The sequence below is a fragment of the Petaurus breviceps genome, unplaced genomic scaffold (assembly GCF_028583685.1).
Source record: "Petaurus breviceps papuanus isolate PSGF00001 unplaced genomic scaffold, PetGlider_PUasm1.0 90769, whole genome shotgun sequence".
NCBI lineage: Eukaryota > Metazoa > Chordata > Mammalia > Diprotodontia > Petauridae > Petaurus > Petaurus breviceps.
The window spans coordinates 15868707-15892686 of NW_027187341.1; the positions used below are offsets into that span (position 1 = coordinate 15868707).

Here is a 23980-nt window from a genome sequence, read left to right on the forward strand (position 1 = left end):
TCCTTTTACATTTATAATCAGAACTACATAGTTTAGTATTAAATTGTTCTGCTATATTAGAAAATCTTTGAGGTCAGGGACACTTTTTTAATATGTGGTGAATGTACAATCTGGGACACTACAGATTTCAAGAAAAGAACATGTACTATCGGTAAGGCTTTCAAAGAGAAATTTCCCTGGTGAGGTAGTGTGTCCCAATTTTGTGGAAAATCTGGTCACTCCAATATAGTGATCATTGCATCCATCCCCCACGGTGACAATATAGTGGAATCTTAATAAATACTTGATGATTGATAATAAATACCATTTGTGGACTAAGAAATTTAAATGCAAATAATATATCATTTTATACTTTTTAAAAAGTTGTGTTGATTGCTTGTATGTTTCCTGTTTTATTTTAGGTTCCTAAGTATTTGTCTCAGCAGTGGGCCAAAGCTTCAGGAAGAGGAGAAGTAGGAAAGCTGAGGATTGCAAAGTAAGTAAATTCACATGGGGTTTTGGTATTATTTGAAAAAAATTATATTGTAAATACATTTATAAATAATGGACTGCATAGTAATACAATAAACACTATTGTATGATTGAAATAAAAATGGAAAGCCATGAAAAATTGGACTAGATTACCTGTGAGTCAGGCCTTTCCAACTCTGAGTTCATTTGATTTTGTGAAATAAGGCTGTGCAAGAGACTGCAAAGTCATTTATTCCCTGTGGATAACAGAAACAAATATTAAAGCCTATTGAAGGGGAGTAAATAATCTCAGATATTGAAGGGTACCTGTGTTATTCTGGCATAATTTCTTTCATAAAGTCTTTGTTGCGGGGTGGCTAGGTGGCTCAGTGAATAGAGCATTGCCCCTGGAATTCGAATCCGGCTTCAGACACTTAACACAAAAAATAGCCGTGTGACCTTGGGCAAGTCACTTAACCCCAACTGCCTTCCAAAAAGCAAAAAAAAAATAAAGTCTTTGTTGCTTTCAGTTTTGGTGGGGATTCAAGATCACCTTTATTATCTGTGGAATGCTTTGATATCTTAAGTCACCCATGGTTACTTGGTGCTTCTTTGCTAAACTTAGGGTCATCTTTGTTCTTTTGCAGAGTTTTTTTTTTTTTACATAGGTCAGTTTTTTTATATTGGATTTATATGTTAGACATACCCTGTGTTTACTTCTTAACATAGTCTACGTTTGGTTGTTTTTTGACAGTTGGATGTTCTTTTGCCTTTTTTTTTTTCTTCTTTTTGGAGGAGAGAAGGCAGGGCATTTGGGGTTAAGTGACTTGCTGAAGGTCACACAGCTAGTTAAGTATCAAGTATCTGGATTTGAACTCAGGTCCTCTTTACTTCAGGGCTGGTACTGTGTTCACTGCGCCACCTGGCTGCCCCTGTTAGTAACTTTTTAACAAAGCTGTTTAATAGTGAACAAATAGGATCATTAATGTGCCTGATGGTAGCATTTGATAGTTTTGTTTATTTCAAAAACAATTTCATTTCTTATTTTATTAGACCTTTAGAAATACTTTAAGGAGAATGAGGGCAGGTGACAGGTTTTTTTTGCACATAAAATTGGGGAAAAAATTTTTATGACTTGCCCAGGTAATGGTAGAATTGTATTAGAACTTAGTTTTCATAACTCCAAGCATGAATTAAACCATACAGCAGAATGCACCTCACTTTGTAATAACAGCAATGCATTAAATTGTATAGTACTTTACTATTCCAAAGAGCTTTCAAGTACTTCAGCTCATTTGATTCTCATAACAGCCCTCTGAATTAGTTATTACTTTATGTAATAGATGTGTCCCTGGAAAACCATATGTAAATCTGATTTTGTGAACTGAAAACTTTCAATGCACATGAAGAATTCTTTATTTCAAAGCACCCTGATTCTGCCTTTATAAATGAAGAAGGCTTTTGTACAGTAGATAATTACCCTCGTCACTTTGTTGAGTAAAGTTTTTGCAAACTTCAAAGGGCTATGTAAGTATCAGTGTTTATTATCAAGCTCAGTTTTCTCATGTATTGGTTTTCTTAGAAGTGGGTTATGCCTATAAGATGGCACAGTGGATAGAGTGCTAGACCCAGAATCAGGAAGGCCTGAGTTCAGATCTGGCCTCAGACACTTACTAGCTGTGTGACCTAGGGCAAGTGACTGTATCTGTCTCAGTTTCCTGTTTGGTATGTAAGGTCCTTCATATCCTGGCTGCAGCCTGCCTTGGCAGCCTTATGACAATAGTCTCCTTCATGCAGCTTTTGGTTCAAACCATACTGACTTTCTTGTTCCTCACATTGACCCTCCATCTCCTGTCTCCCTGCCTTTCCTTCTTTCCCACTGTTCTTTTGTGTTCCATATCGCAGAACACATAGTTTCCTTAACAATTCAGCTCCTGAAACATTCTTCATGAATAATAACTAGCACTTAAATAGTACTTTAAGGTTTGCAAAGTGCTTTATAAATATTGTATTATTTTATACTCATAACTAGGAAATAGGTCCTTGCTGTTGTTGTCCATGTTTCTTAGATGAGGAAGCTTAGGCAGAATGAGGTGGAGAGATTTACCCAGGGTCACACAGCTGTTAAGTGCCTGAGGCCATATTTGAACCTCAGGTCTTTTGGACTCTGGGCCCAGCACTCTCTCCAGTGCACCATCTTATAGATATGACTCACTTGTTGGCTGTTCCAATATAAATTCCTTTAGGAAAGGAACTAGTTTATTTCTTTGTATTCCTAGCTTCTCTTACAGTGCCAGGTACATAATATGCCCTTAACAAATGATACATGATTTGTAGATAGCATGAAGGTAAATCATCTTGGTCTTATTTGTTGTTCAGTTGTTTTCAGTCATGTCTGACTCTCCATGACCCCATTTGGGGTTTTCTTGGCAAAAAAACTGGAGTTGCATTTCCTTCTCCAGCTAATTTTGCAGATGAGGAAATTGAGGCAGAGTTAAGTGACTTGCCCAGGGTCACACAACTGGAAAGTGTCTGAGGCCAGATTTGAACTCAAAGAGATGAGTCTTCCTGACTCGTGCCCAGTGCTCTATCCACTGCACCATCTAGCTGCTCTAACTGGCTTTAAGTTATCATAAAATTATAGACTTACAAAACTTTTGTGCTGAAGAGATGACATAGTCCAATTCTCTTACTTTACTGGTGGGATGGGCATACTAAGGTCTTGGAGAGATTTAGTGGCATCTAAATTCACAGTGTTTTTCTCCATTCCACAAGCCACTTTCTCAATTAGTCAGTTTAAATGATCTCTTTTCCACTATACTGAGCCTTAGAAAAGAGTGTGCCTAAGGGTCTCCCATTTAGAAAAAAAGGCAGATTTCCTTATGGAAAAAACAAAATTGAATTAATGAACTTTATAACTCATTTTTACTCATTATTTCAAGTTGTTCTCTCAAGAAGATAAAGCGCTATTTTATATAAAACCATTTGCCTCAAAATACTAGATGTCTTCTATATTCAGCAGGCTTAGCTGCTTGGAAATCATTTGACAGTACAATCTAACTTTAATGAAGTTTTGGCTAAATGGTGATATGTTTGTAATTTCTTTTTTGTATGTCTTTTTAACATTTTGTATGTCATCTTTGACCACAGCAGCTTGTCTGTGCATCTTGTCCTGTTCATTCTTCATCTTGATTTCTAGGCCCTCTACACATATCTGAACTTCCATAGATTTCTAACTCTGTTTCCTCCCTGTACTACCTGAATCTCCCAGTATGTAATTCCTGTAGCGTTCTCTCTAACAACTTAAATGTCACGCTCTTGTACTTCTGCTATAATCAGTTTTTTTAACCAATTCTTAACCCTGTGTAAGCTCTGTCATTTGACTTTTCCCACTCTTATTTCTGGGTTGCCAGTCATACTGGAGAAAGTTAAAGAAAAATTCCATCATCTTGGCCGCATTACAAATTTATACAAATTTCAGTTTCACAATAGTCCCTGCCCTTCTTCATATCTCCTTGTTTTTGTTTTTTTGTATCTCATGGCCTTTCTCTTAAATGTACAGGGTGTTCCAAAAGTTGTTGGACAGTTTTAAGCTACAGTCCAGTGAGTTATTAACTTGTTCTTCAATGACTCTGATATTTCAAATCTTAGTAATAGGGTTTGTAGTTAGAATCTATTAGGAACAGATTGTACCATTGACAAGTGAAGCAGAATTCAATTAAATAAATTTTTATTAAGCCCCTGCTGTGTTCTAGGCATTCTCTGAGGTAAGGACATATAAACAGATTCTGCTTTGAAGGAGCTTATGATCTCTTAGGGGGAAGTACAAGTATATAAATCAGTTACTGTGAGAGGAGGGAAAAGGAGAGGAAAGTGCTAAGGACTTATTTAGGCAGTATTTTAGAAATTTTGAGATCAAATTACTAGTCCCCCGAAGCTGGGAGAGCTCAGAAATGCTACCTGGAAATACCACCTGAGGCTGGCCTTGAGGAAAGGGAGGGTGTTAGCAAGTCCATTCCATGTCTAGGGAATCAGTGAGCATAGGCACAGAGAAGGGAGAGGGCAGAGCAAAAATAGTGGGGAGAGAATTAGTTTGTCTGGAACGTAGAATATTGGTAAACCTTAGAGCAATATTTATCTCGCCTACAGAAAGGTTGCTTAAAACCTGATTTCACAAAATCTGAAGTATAGACTTTCTCTCATAAGTAGTTTTGAGTAGATATAATAGGCCAACTCCTTCAGTCAGTCTTCCTTCTTTCTCAGCACTTGGCTCATCATCTTCCTCCCCAACTCCTGCCCTTACACAAGGGAATTTTTATATCCACATAGATCAGGCCTGCACAACATATGGCCCCGTAGGCATATAGGATTTTAGGCAGCTTGCCACTGCACATGCGCTTCCTGTTTGTCACGTGACCCACTGCAACCACCATCAGTCTGTCTCTAGTTACCTTTACTTGGAAATGAGCTACTAAAAACCTATCTGTGACCCAAAAAAGTTTAGCCTTTTAAAATTTTGGCCCCTTCCTGCAGCCACATTGTGCAGGTCTGATATAGATGTTCCTTCAGACTTACTAGCCTCTCATTTCCTTTATCTCCATAATCTCCATAAATCCCAGAATTAATCCTTTACTCCATCTAAGCCAGTTACAGGGATGTTCACATGCCATTACCTATGAGAGTTCCACTTCTCTAATTAGAAATTCCGATATTTCCCTATTTGACCATAATACCTCCCCATTGTTTACCTTATCCATACCTGTTCTTTGCCCTCATTGAGACCTCCATTCAACCTCTCAGGAATTTGGCAGTCCAGTACCTCTGCTTTTAACTTCACTCCCTTTCCTTTCCAGCTTTGGTTCAATAGTCATTTCAACTTTATACTTTACTCTGATCTTAAATCTCTTTCCTTCCTTGTCCTTGTCACTCTCTTCTTGCCAAACCTCAGACTTAGATTACTGCTATGCTTAATCTGCCTCCCCAGCTTCTACTAAAGGGCAATTGGGTGAAGTTGAAGGAAGAGTCATAATTATATTACCAAGCTACATTACAGATGTTATCCAATCTTACGGTCTCCAACCTTGGGGCAGCTATGTGGCACAGTGGATGGAGCACAGGGCTTGGAATCATAAAGACTCATCTTCATGAGTTCAAATCTGGCCTCAGTTACTTATTAACTGTGGGATCCTGGGTAAGTCACTTAACCCTTTTGGCTTCAATTCCTCATCTGTTAAATGAGCTGGAAAAGGAAATGTCAAGACAAAGATTACCTCCTGACAAGATGATGGGGGGTGAGGTTATTCATCCAACTTTCTAATAAACCTAGCTAAAGTATCCACCTTATATGTAAACATGTCGTGTATTTTTTCTGCAGGATATTTTGGTCTCTGGTTAACAAACAAATATAGTATTATAGGGATAGTAAAGAAAGAAATGTAGGGTTTCTTTCTGTATTTATATTTTTTTCAGAGTAGAAGAATGAATTGAAAAGTGCTATTTAAATGTAAACTGTCATAATTTGTAGAAGATTGTTCCAGAGAATCTAGACTTTTCCTACTTTAAAACATGTCTTCTTTTTCCCCTTATTCAGGAATCAAGGGAGGACTGAGGTAAGTTGATTTATATTTGCAATTATAATTCTTTTAACACATAAAAGAAATATTTATCTTATATGGTAGTATTTATAGAGTACGGAAAGGTTTTCATTTTAAAGAGCTCATCAGCATCAGTCTCCTGACTTTATGCTTCATCAACTGTCTGGTTATCAATTCTTTTTATTAGTATTGTATTTGTCTTCTCTGGCCTGGACATCACGGATCTTGTAGTATTAAAGTCAGGGTAAAGAGAATATTTGGTTTAGTTTTTCCTGACTTTAATTGTGATCCATAATATTAAACACTGTAATGGTATAGTACATAACTACTCAGTAAATATTTATACTAGTCTCCCGTAGCACAATTGTAGTGAAGATCAGAAAGCCAGTGTTTACAAATCCTTTTGATATAAAATGTGGTCTTCATTTGGGTAAAGAGTCTGGAACAGAGTCCTTCTGAACGAAAACAATCTCCCAGTTCTGACTTACAGTCCTATGGCACATACTTGGTATTTACAGAAATATTTAGGGGATTTGCATACATTCAGTAATTATTAGTGGGGGTTTAATAAAACTTAAAATAGAATTATGTCCAGAACATTTCATATGGGTCAGAAACTCTTAGTGTCAGTATGTGTTTTGTTAATCTTGAGGGTATAACCATTATAACTATAACTATATAATTATTAGAAATGCAAACTCTTCACTATAGTTTGTTTTATAATGTGTGTGTTAGGGAATTTTCAGTATAATAATAAAAAGATCAATAATTTGGAAAATGAAATATGTAATTAAAATTTAAACATAGATATTTCCTAGTAAAAAGTTGATATTAATAGACTTTGGTTAATTATCTGCTAGGTATCTTTTACTTTGAATGAAGAGCTTGCAAATATCCATGATATTGGTGGAAAGCCTGCTTCTGTCAGTGCTCCTAGAGAGCATCCGTTTGTCTTGCAGAGCGTGGGAGGACAGACATTGACAGTCTTTACAGAGAGCTCATCAGGTAAGGTGGAGTGAAATGAATGCTGCTCGTAAAAATGTTGTTCAGCTTTATAAACTCAAAGATGCTATCAAGGCCTAACATTCAGCCATTCTTTGCTTGGCCTTTTCTTGTTAGGATAGAATCTATCAAGCAGTAAACATTTATTAAGCATGGACTGTGTTCCAGTCACTGTGCTAAGGTCTGGGGGCACAAAAAGAGGCAAAGACAACTCCTTTCCTCAGAGAGCTCCATTTGTATAACTAATGAATTTACAATCTAACAAATATTAGAGAAAGTCATGAAAGAAGAGTTGGTGTTGATATTTCAGTATTCTGGGCATAAACATGGAGCAAACAATAGCATATACTACAAAATTCGTCTTCTGAGGTGATGAAAAAAACTTTTGTGCTTTGGATTCTGGTATGATAGGGTAAGCCAGAATATAGAGCATATCCCTTGTGGTTTCTTAGTAGGAATAGGTTTTTTTTTTTTATTTTTAGCAACAAGGTGCTAAATGTTAACAATTACTGCTTAAACTTAAGGGGTGTTCTATGGTGCATTTTTGTTATTATGTGCTAATCCATCTTAACCAGATGTGTCAAAGAAAGAAGAGGCTATCTGGGAAAAGGAAGTCTTTGTTATGTGGTGTTTTAACCACTTACTATTTTTATGATTCACATACATGAGCTATCTTCTCCTATTGCTATAAATTTAAGTTCATTTTCACTATCTTCTACCTTCCTTGTCTATGTTGAATTTAAAAATTACTGCAAAAGTAGAGTGTGTGCTACCCAGCACAACATAACACACTTAAATGTAATAAATTAGAAAAAATGATGTTTATCTTTAAAGTAAAATCTGTGATTTCATCCCATTTCTTATCAAAGAGTTCAAGGTAATAGGCAGTTGTGATGAATTCTTATGACATAAAGAACTTCATCTTTAAAAAATTATATCCTCATAGTAATTAATAGCCTATGAAGTACTATGAGCTGTTTAAAATCAGTAAATCATAAATTTATTTTGGATGTAAGTTTTACCAACATGGTAAATTGTAATAGTTTTTCTGACTTGTATTGCTAGGTAATAATTAACTTTAATGCCTTATTTATTATTTGTGATATTAGGTATTTGTAGTACCATCTTTTGGGAGACGTAAAATATAAAAGTGAACATTTCATATTGTACACAGGAGAATGCAGTAGTTATAGAGATGTAGCTTGAAATTTATCTTGAAATAGATGGAACAAATGGCTCAAGTGGCTCCCCTTGTCAGTCCACAACTGACAAAGTGATATTCCATAAGCAAAAGATTGACCATGTCACTTCTCTGCTCAGTAAGCTCCAGGGAATTCCTATTCCCTCTGAGATCAGATGTACGTTCCTCTGTTTGACATTGAAAGCACTTCACCCTGGTCTCAGCTTGTATTTCCAGGCTTATTACACATTACTACCCTTCATATACTTTTTGGTCAAGCCAAAATGGCTTTCTTGCTCTTGATCACATACAGCATTCCATCTCCTTGTCAGTGTATTTATACTGGATGTCCCTTATGCCTAGAATGTAATCTCTTCTCCATTCTATGCTTCTGAATCCTAATAACTCTCTTATTTAGAATCCTTAACTTAGATTACTTCTAATAATACTTAAGGACTTCTCTGCCTTCTCCACCCTTCCCCAGGAAGCTCATTATTGGGATGTCCTCATCATCCTTCTACCTTAGTGTTCCCCCTCAGGCCTCTTCCTCTCACATTAGGGGAGGAGGGGGGATGAACTACATACTTCTATTTAAGGAGAGAGGTCAGCTCAGATATCTCATTTCTCATTTGGCTGTCCTACCTTGAGACTTCTCTCATTTCTCCACTATGATCCCTTTCAAGTTCTTTGTATGTTGTCTTTCCTCATTAGACTGTAAGCTCCTTGAGGGCAGGGACTGTCTTTTTTTTTTTTTAATTTGTATACTCAGCACTTAGCACGGTGCCTGGCACATAGTAATCTCTTAATAAAAGTGTTTTGATTATTGACTTCCCTCAGAGCTCAGCTCACACATTACCTTCTGCATCAGGCCTTACCTGACAAACTTTGCTGTTGATATTTTTTCCCTCAGTTATCTTTTGCGTGTTTGGTACATATGTACATGTGGTCTCTCTTTATAGAGTGTAAGCCCCATGAGGGCAAGGGCTATTTCAATTTTGTCTTTGTATCCCCTAGCACCTAATTGTACCTAGTATATAGTAGGCACTTAAATGTTAATTGACTGGCAAATAATTGGTTAGAAAAAAATTATAATCTGAATGGGCAAAGGTAGTCAAGTCTTGGTATGTAAAAGGCAATAGAGAGTTTGAAAGTAAAAGTATATTTTTAAGCCTTCCTTTTAAAAAAGGTTCTTTAAATCTTTGTTCCTTATGTATTATCATATTGACTATAGGCTACTGGGCCATTAGGGAATAGTTTGATACATGAGTTCAAACTGATACTCGTTTGTAATGACTTGTATAAACAGAAAACCTGTAGCCTTCAATCAGAGTTCCAGTTCTATCTAGTTTTGTTTACATAAAATAAGAAAATAATTATGGAAGGTTAAACCATATATTGTTCTCAGAAGAAGTCTTCCTGTCTTGCCTTTCAGTTGTTTTTGCTCTCCTGAACATTTTGTGTTCATATTTTTGGTCCTGCAGTACCTCAAATTGGGTATGGTATTCCCAGCATCATCTTGGCAGAGAAATAGAAAAAGACCCAGACTGTCATTTATGTTCTGGAGTATGAACAATATGTTCTTGGCTTTTGGTGATGCGATTATACAGACTCACTTCTAATTTTCTTCCCACTCACTTTTTTTCATATTATTGCATTCTTGGTTTTCCCTACCTAAACGATCACTTCTCTTCTAGATTATTATGCTGCTGTTTCCAAATTGGATTTCAGTTATTTTTAACCCAGCTAAGTTTCCTGGTATGTCTTCCTTTAATAATATTTGCCATTCCCTCTGTTGCATTAATTGGTTATTAAGTAACTCTTCCAAATTACTAATACAAGTATTGTAACTGAAATTAATGTTGGACAATGCCTTCAATCATTTCCCATTTTGCTAATTATTTTAATAATTAAAATAAATGTATCTGAACCTGCAAATTTCATTTTATGAAATTACATAATATCTGTATGCCTCCTCAGGTACATATGCCTTAAAATCCAATGAGTGAGACTATATTAAAGAGCATATTGAGTGACTTGACTGAAGGTCTCGTGGTATGATGGCTAGACCATTGGATTTGGAGCCATAGGATCTGGCTTTGAATTTGTTTGCCTCTTATTTTACCACTTGTATTACAATGGACAAGTAACTTCTCTTGTCCCCTGGTTTACAATTTATAAAATAAGAGTACTAGTAGATTAGATGATTTTTAAGTACCCTTGAACTTTAAAGTTTGTAACACTTGAGAAAAGAAACTCAGGAATTGACATTTCAAAACTTTATTTTCTGAGGCTCCGTACCACTTTTGTTTTTTTTAGCTGCCCTTGTTACCTTAGCTCTCCCCATACTTAAAAAAGAATAAGAAGTTTAAAATTAAAATGTGTGTGAAATAGATATGATTTTGTGTTTTTGCCCTTTTTTGCAAGTACTATACTATATTTATTGATTTCTCCTTAATTATTCACACTCTACAAAATGTAGAATTTTGGGAAAAAATACACAACTAAAGTGAGTTTGATTTTTTTTTTCAATTTATTAATTTGTTTGCAGTTTTCAACATTCACTTTTATAAGTTTTAAAGAGTTTGATATTTTCTATCTTGATTTAAAAGTTCCTTCTCTTTTGCATTTGTACTTGGAAAAAAATTTACTCATTTTTTAATTAACTAATTTTGTTATTTTGAATTTCCTTTTAGAACTATACTTACTGTTGACTTGAATTTTTCCATGTCATTCTCCTTAATTAAAAAATCCATATGTCTTTCATTAGTACTTTATGAATTCATTTTGTTTATTTCTAGCTTAGTTTCTGAGAACTTTTGACTATCTCTATTTCCAGTCACTTTTTCAAGTTATCATTATTTCTCCTACCTCTATATTCTCCCAATAGAATTACAAAATAACCCTTTTCTTTATTTTTAGAAACATTTTCTTTGAGGTTATACATTTCATTCTTCCACGAAGAAATGACTGAATTTTGGTTTTGTTCTTTATTTTAGTACTGTGTATTTCCTTGGGAAACTTTTTTTATTTTTCATGGTTTCGACTGCTTCTGGATAATGGTGGATGTTTTCCATCTGTTTCTTTTCATCTCTGGCACTTCCCTTTTTTTAAAACAATATGCATGTTAAAAAAATATATATTGGCAAGTATATTTGAGAATCTGCCATTTTATTCATTGGACAAGCATTAAGTTCCTACTATAATCATACCTTTTCTTAGTGGATATAGGAAGTTATAGGATCCTGGAGCTAGAGCTGGAAGACTCCTCAGTCCATCTTGTTGAACCTCCATATTTCATAGGTGAAGAAGCTGAGGTAAACAATAGGGATATTGTTTACCTGCCCAAGATCACACAAGTATAAGTGCCAGAAGTGAGACTTGAACCCAGGTCCTTTCATGCTAGAGATCTTTGCCCTGTACAGTAATGCTCTATCATGTATCTTATATTTTATTATAGTACCTAGAACAGAGCCGGATACATAAAATGTGGTCAGTAAATATATATTGAATGAAATTGACTGTTTTCTTCTAATGAATTTTAGTCCTCTGAGATAGCACACTCCATCTAACCCCTGTCCCAGGACATGAAGCTGGGCAGAATTGTGAGTTTTAGCTTCAGTGGGCAAGATTGTGAGTCACTCAGAAGCATATACTTTCTGCATGTGCATCTTATTTAAGTTAAGCACTGACAGCCCTGGTGGCCAGTGAGACCAGTGCCTTCCTTGTACAGATGTTGAAGCTGAGACCCAGGGAGGTTAAGTGATTGGGCCAAGATTACACAGGAAAAAAATACAGAGACAAAATTTGAATCCAGGATTTCTGACTCCAGTGCCAGTGTGTCGTACTTCCTGAGACACTTTGTCACCCTGGGCAGGTCAATCTCAAAGACTCTGTCCTTATCTGTAAAATGGGGTGAGAGCACCTACCTCACAGGGTTGTTGCGAGGATTAAATAAAGATTTATGTAAAGTGCTTTTGCAAACTTTAAATTGCTACATAAATGAGTCATTAAATGCATGTAAGAATCAAAGCTGAGCTTTATACTTTTTGCCTTCTACTTAGTGACTTATCCGTTGCTACATCTCTATATAATAATAGCAATATATAGCAACATATATCCCTTTACACTTTGCTATGTTCTTTATATTAAAACTGATGTTTTTTACTCTGATTTTAAGTAGTCAAAATAACTTCTCAGTAGTTTGCCATCAGACTCTGTTAGTCACTGCATAGATATCAGTAAAACATGATCTCTATCTAAAGAGAGCTGCCATTTTAAAGCCAAAATATGTGAGAATTTTATTTTAGTGGTTTCTTAGTAGACCGTTCTACATATTCTTTCTGCCAATACATAAGCCGGTATATATAGATTTATAGAGAAATATATAGGTATAAGATTGTGTTTGAATTATATTTCTATGGAAATGCTCTTTGAAAATACAAAATTAATTTGCAGTAGTTTCTCTGAAGAGTGGGAGTTCAGTATTCTAGATCTCATCATCCATAATATTACAGTGTTAATCATACTATAATAAAACTTTCCATTTAAAATATTGGGTATGTATTGAAAAGCGATGGCCTGCCTTTAACAGTAATCTTTGTTTTAAGCAAATGTCTTTTTAATGAGACAGGATGTTATTTAGTTCTGGTATGTGATTTGTTTACATTGAAGCATGTCCCAGAAGCATTAAGCTTTTTTTAACTTCTTACAATTAAGCTCTCTTCTATTTGCTACTTAGGTGATATTCTCCATCTTTGCTTCTAAAAATTACATTTTGTTCTCTGAGAGATAAGGACTAGACCTGTGATGTCCTTGGGAAACTCCCTCAGTCAGTTCAGGTCAGCAGTGCTGCATCTTATGATTTCCTAGAGCACTGAATGGTTCAGTGACTTACACAGTCTCAGAGCCATTGGCACTCACGAGTGATAATGGAACCCAGTTTTTCCTGCCTTGGTTCTCTTTCCACTATGCCATGCTTCCTTAGTAATTGCTATGTAGCTGCGTTATTTGAAATTTTAGCCAATTTATCTTTTAATTATTACTGTTTTATAAGTAGTTTTAATATTATACAGAGAAAAATATAATTTTGGTTTTCTGCATAAATTCTCACAAATCAGAATTTAATGCTTTTGTTGACTGTGATATATGTAACTCTAAAGGTGGAAACTCTCTTTACTAGACAAGGTAGCTAGACAAGTCATCTCTATTTTAAGGTCTCAGAAAGTTGCCTGGGGCATTGAGAGTTAGGTGACTTACCCAGGGTCACACAGCCAGTATGTGTCTGGGAAAGAACTTGAACCCAGGTCTTCCTCGCTTCAAGGCCAGATCTCCATCCCTTACACTATAGTATTGCCTTTCAGGAGCAGCTGTTATTGCTTTGAATGTCTTTCCTTTGTCTATGGCTGATGAAAATGGTGTTTCTGAAATTCTGAACCTGTTAACACTATGCTGACAAGACCATATTCTATGTCTGTTTTAGTAGGTTGTCATTTTTTTTCCTATGATTTTAAAAGCAAATAATACATTTTCTTTTAATTATTTTATTTACTGGAAGCAATATTGTTACTTATTTTCTAAGGAAATAAGTCTTCCTTGTTAACATGGATTGATAACCACCTATTGTTCACATACCTATTTTTCAGCTTCAGGTGGCTGTTTCCTTTAATCCTCCCAATCTCCCCCGCCCCCAGATACTCACTGTATTGTAAGGCCTCCATGCACACACACGTGAGAGAAGGAAAGGAACTAGCAGAGTAAGAACGTTTACTTTTGCTGCTTGTGCCAGTGAACATCTTGGGTCATCCCAGGTGACGATGATCTTGTGTATCTTGGGGACAAGCAAGCTGAGCAGTGGCAGGTTCCCAGGGCAGAATTCATCAGGCTTTTTGGTGCTTTGACCAGCCAACCCACAAATCTTTCACCTCTTGAGAAAACAAGTCCCAAACTGGGGGAAATAACGTAGAAAATGTTTTCTTTTCACAACTGGAAATATTGAAGAAGGGGCATCTGTGCTTTTGCATGCATAAGTCTAGGTGCAGTAGTCCAGGAGAAAACATGGAGTATAAGGGTGTGCTGTCAAGATAAGACTTGGAGTCCCGTGCTGGATTCGTTCCAGTCTGGCCTGTGATTTTCTGCTGTGAAAATTTTATCTGGTAACTACAGAACACTTTAAAAAGCCGTTTACAGATATGTCTTTCTAGGATTTTAGCTACCAAACCCAGTAAGCAAGTTTACAGTTCTGTGCTTGGGAGTTGAGTAGAACATGCCTTCGCCCAAATAGCTTTTTAGAGAAATAAACCAACAGTTAAGTATTTATGTTCTTTAAAAATAATTTTTTAGAATAGTCTCTTACTTAAAGCGTGTGATTAAACCTGAGTTATTATTGAAGATTTAACTATTACTGTTTTGCCCTTTAGTCTTTTTCTAGTTATAAGTTCTGCACGAATCAGTTCAATACAGCAAATACGTAATGAGTGCTTATTATGTGCACAGCACTGTGCTAGGTGCTGGGGATACAAAGGCAATATCGAAACAGTAACTGCCCTCAAGGAGCTTACATTCCACTGAGGGAATGCAGCAAGTGCACAAGTAAGTAAATGCAAGTTATATACAAAGTCATTTCAGGAGGGAGCCATTACAATAGCCCAAGGGGACAGAGCCAACTTGATTTACATCAAAGGTGTCGCCTGAGCTGTGTTTGAAATAAAACAGGGACTCTGTGAGATGGAGGTGAGGAGGGAGGAAGGACACTCCAGACATGGGGGAACCCCTGGGCCATCCCCCGCAGAGGCATATCATAGCATAGCATATCCTGACCTGTCATGTCTAGGGCAAGCTGTCAGGCCACTCAGGCCAGGACACTAATGTCCCAGGAGGAGAATAGTAGGAAAGAAGCCTGTAAGACTGGATGGGAAGCAGATTGTTGAGGACTTTGAATGACAGTGTGAATTTGTATTTTATCCTGTAGGCATCAGGGACTCACTGAAGATATTTTAAAGAGAGATGATCACAGTGTGGCTTAGATCTGGTTTGGAATGGCGACTTGGTGGAGGATGAATTAGAGAGGAAAGAGAATAGAGGGAGACATCATTTAGGAGAATTTTGCAGTGGCCCAGATAAGACAGGATGAGGGCCTGAGCCAGAGTCAGGGCTTCAAGGGTGAGGAAGAGGGCATGGGTGTGAGAGATTGTGTGGATCTAGTCTACTTTTTAGTATGAAGTTCAGAATTTGGACATTTGGATTCTATTTGAGCTCTGCTTCTAGTGTTTTGCTTATTTTATCTAGCTAATCTCTTTACTTATTTCTTATCTCTTTGTTTCTATAGAACTTCATATTTTGAAAAGAAAATGAACAGTTTAGTTGATGCCTCTTTTTCACAATTTAAGAAAAATGGGATATTTTTCTTAATAATAGTGCTTGTTTATATTGTACGCTTTAGTTTAGGAATAATTTCCATTACAACCATTCCAGGAGGTGTGCATGGCAGAATTTCTACACATTTTATAGATGAAGAGCCTGAGGCTCAGAGAGGGTGAGGGATTTGTCTGAAGGGACACAGCTAGTGACCGGCCATCAGTCAGATTGAGTCTGCAGCCCAGTGTCCTGTGCAATTCACCTCTCTCTTATATACTCTGATGGCTTTAATGTTGGGACAGCCTTGAATTATTTTATTGGCCCTTTGTAAAAGTGGAACTTTTAGTATCCTAACAGGATAAAAAAGGTTAGTGAGATGGATTCAGGGACCAGGATTCCATTACTCTCTTTCTGAGGGAGTCATAAGAGGAAGAACTCTATTGATGTTTCAGTAGGTCTTATAATAGGTAGCTTTTATTTCTCCTCTTTTGTTGTGCAGATAGCATCAGAAGAACCTGTGGGGACTGGGGTGGGTAGGAAGGATGGAGGTGATGATTAGTGGTTTTTTCCCCCTTGGTACATTCTATCCTTCTACTTCCCAAAGGTAAGTGTTGACAACGTGAGCTAAATACTTTATCATCTGCATTGGAAACCATATTGCAGGGTCTTAGACAAAAACTCAGTTTTACCCCAGTTTCAGCACAAGCTCAGTTCTCTGTCAAATAGACTAAGAGCCTTTAATATCATCTATCAGTCTTTACCAAGAAAAAGAAGGGGCAAAAAACCCCAAAACCCCAGCTTGGAATTAACCCAGTCTAGTATAAAACTTTATTCTCTGTAAATTGTGTCTTTTAGGGGCAGTACAATCTTTTTGTTATTGTTTTCGTTTTTAAACTACAAAGGGGGATTTGTTTCCTGCAATAGTCTAACAAAAAATGGGGAAGAGTATGAGAGTAGGAGACAGGGAAAAGGGGTGGGGGAGGGAGGGAAAAAAGGGAAGAGGGAGAGAAGGAGAGGAGGCAGAAGGAAGAAAAACACACATACACACACAATGTGTGTACTTTGCCTCATTATTTTGGGTTCCCCATAGTCATTCTTTTTGTGTTCTACTAAGAACTGAAGAAACATAAGCTTTTTGGAAGATGTCTTTTGAAGTCATGTAACTATGTAGGTTTTGTCCCCTTTTAAGTGCCTTCTTTTTTTTTTTTTCAGTAACCATTGTTTGTCATATTATAGTTTAAAAATAATTTTTGTTGTTCACCACGATCACAAAAGCACATTTTTCTTGTTCTACAGAAGGCCAGCCTGAGGAAAATTCTGAGAGCAGTAATAACGGTAAGTGTTTTGAACATGACTGCTTTACTGCACTTGAAAAATGACTTGTGTTTAGACTAAAATGTCTTCATTCTTTCTACCTTTACTGCCTCCTTTATTTAAGCTTCATCTGCCAATTGCTTTAAGGTTCATTTATAGTATCTACAGAATAGTGCAACAAAATTGAAGGAGGGTTGATTCATACCAATATAATAGCATAAATAAGTTATTCATAATTTTTTTTAAAAAATCATAAAGGTAAACTTGCCATGACAAACAAGAGCTTATTCTCTTCCCTGGACATCTTTTGTTATTTGGAAATGGTTTTTAAAGCGTCTTGTTTTTTAGTTTTCTATTTAAAATATTTGGTCTTCTGATTTTGAAACCTGCTTCATTTTCAACCTCCAGGGTCTGTGATCCTTTGCTGTGAAAAACAAGTTATGAGGGAATGAAGGGTAAAAGAGCATCATTAATCAAGGCTTTGGTATCATCAGGAAAGCATGAAGTAACTATAATCTTTATGTTGGAAGGCTTTGAGAAATTTCTCCATGGGGAGAAGAGTGAAAGTTTGGAAAATCACTTCTAGAGCTGCCCTGAGGCATTCAACTCAAACTTGGTTTGTTCAGTGCTTGTTGAAAAGGAGTAATTTTATGGTTGACTCTTTTATGATTAATGATTTGAAATGTGGCAACGTTTAGGGTTACTTTCAAAAAGAAATCTGAAAGTAAGGAGTAAAAATCAGTGTAATTGAAATGAATAAACATTAGTAAATTTAAGATATGTAATGTCTATGCTTCAAAGGAATCGAGTGCCTTTCAAACTAAATAGCTATTAAGTGAATGGTCTAAGAAATATGTGAATTTTGCTAATTTATAGAGCGATGGAATTTTAAAAATAACATCTGGCAGTAAGTAAATTATATTGATTAGGTATATGCATTCCTGACAAGTTGTGGGTAAAGTAGAATTTAGCCACAAAATCCTGTTTTGATTTAGAAAACTGGAAATCTCTTGCTGCATAAAATAAAGTGATTCCACATTGAATTAAATCACACTTAAGAATATAAGTAGTAGAAGGTACAGTGTTGTGTGTCATTGTACCTCTTAAATTTAAAAAACCTTCCCCCAAATTGGATCATTGAGGGAAAAAATGAACAATTTCAGCTTTCCAAACAAAATTATAACTTACAGTTTCCCACAAAAAAATGAGGGCAGAGGCAGCTGGTGCATAGCCAGAAGTGACACAAAGCACTGATAATGAGCCAGGGTGCTTGAGATGACTTGCATACAAAAATCCAAGTAAAATCTTCTCTTTTTGTTAGAAAGCCTGTGTTATCCCTCTGATTCTTGCTTTCGTTGCAGTGCTTTTGACTTTGCAAGACAAAACAACGCAAAGGCCTTGATGAGCCCTCTGTTCTTCTTCCCCCTTTTTCCTTTTTTTGGAAAAAGTCCTTTTTGATGAATCTTAGACATTGTCTTCTCTGTACTTTTTCCATCTTTCCTTCCTCTGTAAAAGAGACAACACTATCCCTGCCAAGGTAATGGGTGCTGCTTCTGATTCTTGCCATTAAATATTCAAGATGGAAAAGCATAACACTGAGCACATTCCTCCCCTGCTTCATAAGCTTTGTAAAACTGCATACTACTAATGAGAAATAGCCAGACTAATCCATATTTAACATAGGAAAAAACTCTATTCAGTTCAACAAAAATTTACCAAATGCTTTCTATGTGTAAGGCATGTGTTCCAGGCCGCTGGGTGGCACTGTAGTGCACAGAGTGATGATCCTGGAATCAGGAAGACCTGAGTTCAAATATAGCCTTAAACACTTACCAGTTGTGTGACCTTGAGCAAATCGCTTAACTTTTATCTGCCTCAGTTTTTTTGTTTATAAAATGAAGATAATCATAGCACCTATCTTCCAGGGTTTTTGTCAGACTAAAATGAGGGAGTATTTGTAAAGCACTTTGCAAACCTTAGAAAGCTATATAAATGCCTGTTATTATTATTATCATTGCTCTTGTGATTATTGTTATTTTCTTGGCATATTCAAAGAATTAAAGAGGACGTGGTCTTTGCCCTCATGGAGCTTACATTATGGTAGAGAAATAAGATAAAGACACAACTAAGTATACTATAACACAAACAAGAATATTCTCAATGCTTAGGAGAATGTATAAGAATTCCAGGAAGGAAAACTTATTTGTTCCCTGTTGGGCAGATCGGGGTGAGGAAGCCACTTGAGGAGAGTGGGAAGGACCTCCATCCTTGGAAATGGGTAGGGAAGGTGATAAAGCAGTAGTATATGTAAGGGTCATTGTTGGGGTTAAGAATTAGGGACACACTAGGAAAATGGTTTGTTAACAGATATATAGGGAAAACTCTAGGAACAGTGCTGTGTCTTCTTTGGTTGGGAAGCATGTGAAAAACAGAAGTGTAAAATATGCCTTGAAATGTATCTTGGCATCAAATTGTGGGTGGTGAGGTCCTATTAATTCTGTAGGCCGTGTAGAACCATCTGAAGAGGCATAATCAGAGCAATGCGTTAGGAAGATTATCTTGGTAGTAGTCTTTAAGATGAATTGGAGTGGGGTGAGATTGGAAGCAGGAAGGCCAGTTAGGAGTCTCTCATACTAATCCAAAGAAGAAGAAATGAAGGGAAAGCCGTGCTTGTGGGGAGTAGTCCCACCATGGCTGAAGCTCTAGACACTGACTGCTGACCAGCTGCCATTGATGGGCAGTTAAGCGCCAGAGCCCTCAGCATGACAGCACACCTTGCTCTCCCAGACCACTGCCTTGCTTCTAGCCTCATCCTTGAAAGCCATCTTCTGGGGTAATAACCTCAGTGTAGAAAGGGCCAGCCATCCCCATCCCTGACACCCACAGGGGAGGCAGCCTAGCCTAATCCTAACTTCTACCAGCCTTACCTCCCTTCCCCTCACTCTCCGTTCTCTTCTCTCCCCCATTAGAATGTAAGCTCCTTGTGAGAGCTTTGCTTTTGTATATTTATCCCCAGGGCTTAACATGGTGTTAATAAAAACTTTTTCTGTCATTTATAAGGCAAACTATAGTCTTAAAAGTCTTTATCCCATCAGGATATCTCCCATGCACATAATAAGATCATCTAGCATGCTTTGATTTATACATATTTATTTATTTATTTATAGAGATAACTTTGTTCAGCTCTCCTCTGGTCATCAGTATCAAGCATGGCATAAAGCAGGGTGAGGAATACTTAGAAAAGGTGGGAGGATTCCCTCTAGATGGTGAAGTCTTCTGTCTGTGTCTGTTTACATATGACACTATGCTCATTGCATCAGGCCCCAGAATACTGTTCTGCATCCTCTAGATGATAAATGTCCATCCAGAGGAGTTCACTTGATCTAGTAGTCTACACAGGAATAATCAGGTGGATAAAGAATTTACACTGCCCACATTAGCATATACACATCTGAATAGGTAGTCCATTAAGGTAAATATATCAGTGGCCAGAACTTGTGATGGCCGGCAAGCTATGTCCAGACTTGAATGTGAGGAGAGCATGCTTGATTGTGTTTAGGAAATTACTCTGAATTTTTAAGGATCTCAGACTGAGCTGTTACACAAAACAATCTATTTTCTTAACACTAGTATTCTTTTTTTTTTTTTTGGAGGGGGGAAGGCAAAACAATTGGGGTTAAGTGACTTGCCCAAGGTCACACAGCTAGTAAGTGTGTCAAATGTCTGAGGCCGGATTTGAACTCAGGTCCTTCTGACTCCAGGGCCAGTGCTCTATTCACTGTGCCACCTAGCTGCCCCAGCACTAGTATTCTTCCAGTGGTTTTATGTGACTTCTGATCTCTGAATAGCATAGGTCATATTTCCAGTAATAATTTGGTCTGTTAGAGAGGATTATGTGACAGTCTGCACAAGAATTACATAGGGTAAGAAAGTAGAGGTTGTGATCAGCATCATTGGAGATTACTATTGAGAATGTAGTGCTTTTTATGTGACATAACTCTTGTTCAAATTAGAAGATTATATCATTTGTTTTTATATCACTTTTCATTTCCAAATATATTCTTCCCCAATTCCTTACCCAGAGAGCCATCCCTCAAAACAAAAGAATTTTTAAAAAAGGGAAGAAAATCAGTTCTGCAAAATCAAACACATCAGTTAAGTCTGACAATATACAGTGGGTATAATGACTTAAGACTTTTTTTTGGTTGGTTCAGACTTGTGACTTCATTAATTTATTTGGAAATTCCTTCTACAAATTCAGATCAACAGCTGTTCTTTGACTTAAAGCCCTGCCTGTGCCGTTGAGAGGTGAAGTGCCTTGGCTTACCCAGTTATGTAGCCAGTATGTGTCATAAGGACTTGAACCACAGATGGCCTGATTCTGAGACCAGTCCTCGATGCACTAGGCGAGGCTGACTTTCAGACACATCTTGTTTTAATTGAATAGACTAATCTTGTACTTGAGAAACCTGTTAGTTTAATATTTGAACATATTTGGAAATAATGATTGGCTGTAATTCTTCAAAACTCTACTGTGATTAAAGCTTATCATTAGTGGGTAAGTTCCAGTTAGTCAGAATTAGTCTAGTTTTAAGTTATAGGTGTGACCTACTTTTAAGAAAACCCTCAAATCTGGACTTGATAATAAATGTTGACATTTATTATGGCACTCTAAAGTTTGCAAAAAAAATTATGAAACAAATGAAGGGGTGATTATTTGTTTTACAAAAGGCATCTTCGTTTTACAAACGGTGTCATCAGAATTCTATGAAATAGGGACTTCTTCATGTGCATCAAAATTATTCATTTCACAAAATTTGGTTTACATACAGTTTTCCAGGGACATAACTATTACATAAAGTAATAACTACTTCACAGGGCTGCTGTGGAAATCAAATGTAGTACTGTATCTGCAAGCTCTTTGTAAATGGCAAAGTGCTATGCAAATTTAGTGTATTATTGTCAAGGTCAAGGAAGATAACATTTGCTGTATGGTCTCATTTGTGCTAAGAGTTGAGAAAACTAAGTTCTTTTTTATGAGAAACTAATTGGGAAAGAATAAATTTTCGTTCATTGAAAAATTTTTAATTTAAAAGAAAAAACTAAGTTTTAATACAGTTCTTACATTAACTTTGTAATCTTGGGTAAATTAAATCCCTCTTTAATGCCACTTGTTTCCCAGTTTCATCTGCAAAAGGAGGCTGCCACCTGCCCTGTCTGTATTAAAGGATTTCTGAGGATGGACTGAATAAGAAATGAAAACAGTATTTGAAATAAACGTAACAGTTATCAAACGCTGCCATTAGACCCATTTTATTCACTATTAAATAGCCTTGTTAAAAGTCATTAAGAAGTTATAAAATCTATTTAGAACCAAAACAAAAAAGATCATACTATCAGGAGGCATAAATGTATGTTAAAAATGTGTGGGAACGCCCAGCAATGTAATATCAATTTAAAAATAAAGAGCTAAATGTAGAGTATACCTAACATAAATCCATTATTGGGAACTGACTTGAAATCTGTGCAGAATTATTAAGATGATAGCAAGTTTTGTTAGAGAGCACCGATAGTGGGCTACTTAAGATTACAAGTGCTTTGACTAAGACAAGATACTCATCCAACAAAGGTGATTTTTGAATCAGCACTGAAGCTGAAGTCAGTGAAGACTTAATGAAAGAAAATATACCACAACAATGAATAAAAGACAACTACAAGGCTTTAAGCAGGGGTGGCTGTGAAACTGGTTCCATTAATGAGAACAAGGAAGTCAGAGAAGATGAAATGTGTTGGGGGAGGGGGGAGAAAAGAGCTTAGCTTTGCTGATTGTGAGGCTGAGGTGTTAATGTGACACATCCAGTGGAAACATCTGGCTTGGCAATTGGAAATACAGATTTGCAACCCAGAGAAGAGGGCCAGGCTAAAGATTTAGGAATCCCCAGGATGAGTGATAATTCAAAGCCATGAGAATGAATTATATATAGCGAAGGAGAGAATGGTAGAGAGAAGAGAGCCTTGAGTATATCCTTGGGTAAATTCTCACATTTGGTGGATGGATGGTAAGAGGACCTTGGTCTGCAAGTGAGGAGGACGACCATAAAGACAGAGAGGGTCACAAGTGCCAAGAGGAAAGAGTGGACAGATGGATCTTACTAGTTAGAGTTATAAATTTCATCTCTTCCAGCCTCATTTTATGTACAAAGAAACAGGCTCCCAAGATGTTAAATTTGCCCAAGGTCATAGATAGCAGACCACAGGAATCAAGGAGGATGACAACTGAACAAATGTACTTGGATTTAGTTTTAAAGGATGAACGTTAAAGAACAGTTTCAAAAAATAATGGTGTGGTAAGTGACCCAGATTGCAAGGATTTGAGGACTGAATGGGTGGTGAGGAAGAGATATTAAGCTACTGAATGTTTTAGTGGCTTGAAAGTAGGGAATCACAAATACTTTGAAGATAATTTTTTTGGTCTTTACACATCAAAAGGTGTTCCAAAAGACTGAGTCCAATTTTAAGCTATTAAAGTTTAAGCACATCCTGCATTTAATTTTGTACATTTTTTTTGTTATATATTTCTTCCTAATAGATCATATACTCCACTGAGGCCAGGGATTATGGCTGATTCATATTTGTATATTTCTCAGTTTACACGACACAATGTCTTACACATGTTAGACACTTGATAAGCATTCCTTGAATTGATTCTAAATATCCCATTTTTTGTATCAGAAAAGTTGAGTTCTCCTGGACTTGTTTCACATCAAAGATATTCATAGACCCAAATTCTTTTTTTCAGAAGCTTTTGTGTATTTGGAATAAATCATGAACTGTTATCTAATTTCCTCCCTTCCTCCCCCACCCTCTCCACACTCTTCCCCAGGCTGCTGTAAGTTATGTTGATGACTTTTGTGTGTAAAATTAGTGATTCAAAATTGGATTATCTGTAGTACTCCAGTTATATGCAGTAAGATTGACAGATTTTTTTCATCTTGCCTAACTAAAGTATATGAGTTAGATTTGTTAACAACCTTAAATGCGTGTGTGTGTGTGTGTGTGTGTGTGTGTGTGTGTGTGTGTGTGTGTG

At 36.6% G+C, this 23980-nt stretch overlaps 1 protein-coding gene across 2 annotated transcripts in view; it reads left to right on the forward strand.

The window, feature by feature from the left end:
- Positions 1–23980, forward strand: part of GTF2F2 (general transcription factor IIF subunit 2) — a 155935-nt gene that overhangs the window by 10334 nt on the left and 121621 nt on the right. Inside the window, exons 2-5 of one of the 2 annotated variants that reach the window (XM_069068723.1) lie at positions 402–475; positions 6041–6059; positions 6905–7049; positions 16876–16914. In XM_069068723.1, the coding sequence (XP_068924824.1) occupies positions 402–475; positions 6041–6059; positions 6905–7049; positions 16876–16914 (277 nt within the window). The remainder of the gene's footprint in view (positions 1–401; positions 476–6040; positions 6060–6904; positions 7050–16875; positions 16915–23980) is intronic. The other variant, XM_069068722.1, reaches the window with a different exon arrangement.